Source organism: Papilio xuthus, unplaced genomic scaffold (assembly GCF_000836235.2).
Source record: "Papilio xuthus unplaced genomic scaffold, Pxut_1.1 DF827557.1, whole genome shotgun sequence".
NCBI classification, from domain to species: domain Eukaryota; kingdom Metazoa; phylum Arthropoda; class Insecta; order Lepidoptera; family Papilionidae; genus Papilio; species Papilio xuthus.
In genome coordinates, this window is record NW_013531092.1 from 1,299 (window position 1) to 5,717 (window position 4,419).

At 37.2% G+C, this 4,419-nt stretch overlaps 1 protein-coding gene across 1 annotated transcript in view; it reads right to left on the reverse strand.

The window, feature by feature from the left end:
* LOC106118748 (uncharacterized protein K02A2.6-like) overlaps positions 1-545 on the reverse strand; it is a gene marked incomplete at its 3' end in the record, with an annotated part of 1,831 nt that extends 1,286 nt beyond the window's left edge. The window contains exon 1 of the mRNA XM_013313497.1: positions 32-545. Coding sequence (XP_013168951.1) covers positions 32-545 — 514 coding nt within the window. The remainder of the gene's footprint in view (positions 1-31) is intronic.
* Positions 546-4,419: the final 3,874 nt, after the last annotated feature.

Below are 4,419 nucleotides of genomic sequence, written 5' to 3' on the forward strand. Positions count from 1 at the left end.
GACGCGCCATTCGCTGAGCCTCCTGCCGCACCTCTCGGCCGGGCGGACTGCATTGAGCGCACCCCTCGCTCGTCGCGCCCCCCGCCCGGGCCGCGCGTATAATGCAGCCCCTCGGCCGAGCCGCCGTCGCCCGCTGCTGAAGATGAGTTCGTCACCGAAGCTCCTGTACTACCGCTGACCTCAGCATGCCGTTCCGCGGCCTCGAGTGCCAGCGCGAGCTCCACCGCCTCCTTGTACTGAATTTTCTTTTCAGCGAATATTCTAGCCCGCATCGCGTCACTAGCCAGACCAGATACGAACTGGTCGCGTAAGTTCTCCTCGATGGTCGAGCATGTGGTGCACTTGCCGAAGTTGCAGGTGGCCGCGAGATGTTTTAGCGCCTGTAGATATTCGGTGAGCGACTCGCCAGGCCTTTGGCGCCGCAGACGGAACACGTGCCGCTCCGCGATTTCGGAGCGCTGGGGCTCCAAGTGCTCGGTGACTAGCCGTACCAATTGCTCATACGTCTTGTCTTCCGGGAAAGACGGCGCACACAAATCGCACATTAACGCATACGTTTCTTCACCTACCACCGTTATTAACGTAGGCACCTTCAAATCGTCGCGTATTTCATTTAGTAAAATATATTGATTAACGCGGCGTATATAAGCCGGCCACTGTTTCGAACTTAACGAAAATGCTTCTATTTTACCTATCGGCATTTTGTACACTACAATAATACTAACGACAAAGTATTCTATAACCAAAAAAGAGAAAAAAAAAAATAATTATCCCGCACTCGTCGCCAGTGATACGTCAATAAAACAACGCGGTAGGTAACGAACTCATTTATTAAAGTCGCCGTGCAACACTATAAACACAAATACCTTACATATAATCTTTACGTAGTTATGACACATCATCAAAGACTTCCGACTTCTTCTTGAGGTGGCTCTCCGAGTAACGAAGGTTGGAGTAAGGAAGTTCTACATATAAAGATTTCCGACTGAAAGATAAATTATTAAACCGTATCTATACACATGTATATCTATACAAGCAATAAAATTGGAGCGTATGTTTATAATATGAAAAAAAATCATAATTCACAAACATGATGTATTAGCAATGCTTATAATGGGAAACTAAATTATGAAGTTTTTTCTACTTGTTTGTCTGTCCACGAAGCCGTATTTGATTCAGCTAATCTCGGGAACTGCTTGACTGATTTTGACAGGACTTCCATTGGAAGGCAGCTGATATAATCAGGAATATTACTGTCTACTTCATGACGAAGTCGTGGGCAATTTCTATGAATAACTAGCTGTCGGCTGCGACTCTGTTCGCGCGGGATTAAAAATAGATGTTGGCCGATTCTCAGACCTACTCAATATTCTCACAAAATTTCATGAGGAAAAGAAAAGTCAAGCCGTTTCGGAGGAGTATGGGAACAAAAAATGTGACACGAGAATTTTATATATAAGATATAGTTATTAATCTTACATGTTCAGTGGATAGATATATTAAGAGCACACGTTACTAAACACATTTTATAAAGTGCGAACGGCACAATACAAGCAATATATTGTTCGCAACAACGCATCGCCGGTATTTATTCAGCCACCGCTGTTGCTCTGATTCATTTACGGCATCAGATAGCCGAGTTTATTGAGCATTGTATGGTTACATGAGAGCGATACGCGATTAGCCGATATCGATGTATCGATGTTCGCTTCGTAAATCAATGCTCTTGTGTCGTTGTGGACGTATCCTATTGCTTTTGTATTTTGTTTTATTATTATATAGCGGTTGCCCGCAATTCCATCTATTTAAATTAAAAAAAACTTAATAAATAGCCTATGTGTTCTTCCAGACTATGTTCTATATCTATGGCATATTTCAGCAAGATCCCTTGATCCGTTCCGGAGATATCTTCAAACATCTATCAATCCATCCATCTAAACAATCGCATTTTAAAATTAGTCAAATTAATCTTGTTGTAATAAAGAAGTAAACTCACGAGTTGTATGCGAATAATTGTTTAGAACGTAAATCTAACACCATTGATAGAAAACATTTTAATTCGTCTGGACTAATTGAGGGAAATGAAAACTTTACTAAGGTAAGTCTAATGCGTGTTAAAAACACAAAATATACCAAAATAAGCATTGATGCGTAGACATCAAAAAACCTCATCATTACTATTACCCATTTAAATAAGGTTATTTATTCGTACCTATATATAACTATAACTAAGCATCCTTCCTGAGAAAAGATAACGAATAGCAGTTAATTCGTTTTATTTTAAAAGCAACGTCTTTATGTTGGTAGTAAACGATAGAGAATAGTTCCGGGTTCACTTCGTCGTTAATGTTTGAACCCATGCGAATTAAGGCTCGTACACATAGCTTTGTCCAGTCTTAGAAATATAATAAGAGATGGAATTTACAAATTGATTATAAAGGCTGGCGGAGAAATGGTCGAACTCTCTCATACGAAGGACAACTGTATTTACAATTTTACATGTGATGTATTTTCAAATTGTTATTAATCTACTCGATCAAAAAATGTAACGTTAAAAATTGATTAAGACACACAGATGGAATAAATACGTATTATCCTTAGAGTGACCACACACAAAATGAGTAACGGCTGAGAAATTATGGTTGTTCGAAGTGCTTACATAATTTCTCGTATTTCTTATTTATTTTTAATATTTATCATTAAAAAATAATTCCCATTGCCGACAGATCTTATAAAAAGTTCAGTATGACAGCAATCAGTACTCAAGTGGTGTGACGAAGCGCGACTCGAAACTCATTTATTGCCTGTACCAGCGCCGCGGGATGCTGAGGTAAAAGCCTGTCATTAAAACCTTTTTATGACGCATCGGTATTACCATTACAGGAAAGTAATTCATTATTACCAACCGAGTCATGTGAACACCATTTGGAAGTTAAAAATCTTTTTAAACTCGAATCCAATATCACTTATGTATCTTTCTACATCTACCCAAGTGAAGTTAAAACGGTTTGCCACTTATGAAAAACTAGCTGTCGCCCTCGACTATGACCGCGTGGAATTAAAAAAAAAAACTCAATTAGTAGCCTATGTGTTCTTACGGACTACGTTATACATCTATGCCAAATTTTATCGAGATCTATGCAGCCGTTCTGGAGATACCTTGTAACAAACATCCATCCATCTTAACATTCGCATTTTATAATATTAATATGATAGTAAGATTATTCAGTTTGCTAAGATAAAGTTATTATTCAGTATAAATTTAATCGTATTGAAATTATTATATAAAAAAGTAAATATGTACTCAAAGACGAAAAATAAAGATTAGTAATTAAATTAGTACAGAAAAGGTTGATTTGTTTTGATTATAGTCTGTTATTCATTGTATCAACACTTAAATCGACATTAACTTTTGTAAACGTAATAAAATAAATTTAATTTCGTTAAACATCGTTTAATCTTGTTTTAAGATACAATCAACAAATGTGATAATGAATGGCATATGAATGAGAAATAAGAAATATACAAAATGAATGGAACAAGCGCAAATAATTTGACAAGAACTGCGTTTACCGTCTGCTTTCATTACGGGCAGACATTAATACTAACTGGCAGTCCAATTATGTAGCTTTTGTACGTTAAGAAAATATACTTTTATTTCCAACATTTATTCAACATTTGGGGTTATGTGAGAGTGTTCTTTGAGGATGCAGTCCGTTGCCGGAATTAAACACTCTTTTAATCACACCACACAATTTTAATAGTTCAGAAGGTTAACTAAACAAAACTAAATAATCACAGAAGTAAATCGTAATCCAAACTTTAACACATTTAATAACACGGAAGATGCAGAGATAATTGTTGCATTAGATCAAAGATGGTCGTGACAAGTGATTTTTTAAATGCATTCCGAATCGATGCAAACTTCACGCTAAGCGTTTTCGATGCATCGACTAGAGGGCGTTATAATCATATTAAGTTATCAAAATTTTGTTTATATTTCAAATAATATAATAGAAATAAAAAGTAATATTTTTATGTAATTGTTAATATTAAATTTGTTATTTACTTTTAAATGTAAGAAATAAATAAATGTTTGAATGAATGTGTAAATGTAAGGAACGATAGTATTGATGGATGTAAGTGTGTGGGTGTGCGTTTATTGCAATGTGTGTGTATCCGCCACAACACTCCCCCCCAGAGACCGTGTCTACGGGCGATAATAATCTGGAAAACGAACTGTTCGCCCTGATCGAGTAGTCACTGGAATTGGAGTCGAATGCGGCACAGAATCTGAAATAGGAATGGTTAATGGGGAGGAATCAGGTTCTTTGTTGGATACAAGTATGTAGGCTGGTTTTAAACGGTCTACAGATACTCGTAAGACTTTTCCCTTAACTCTAATCTTGTAAACTTTTT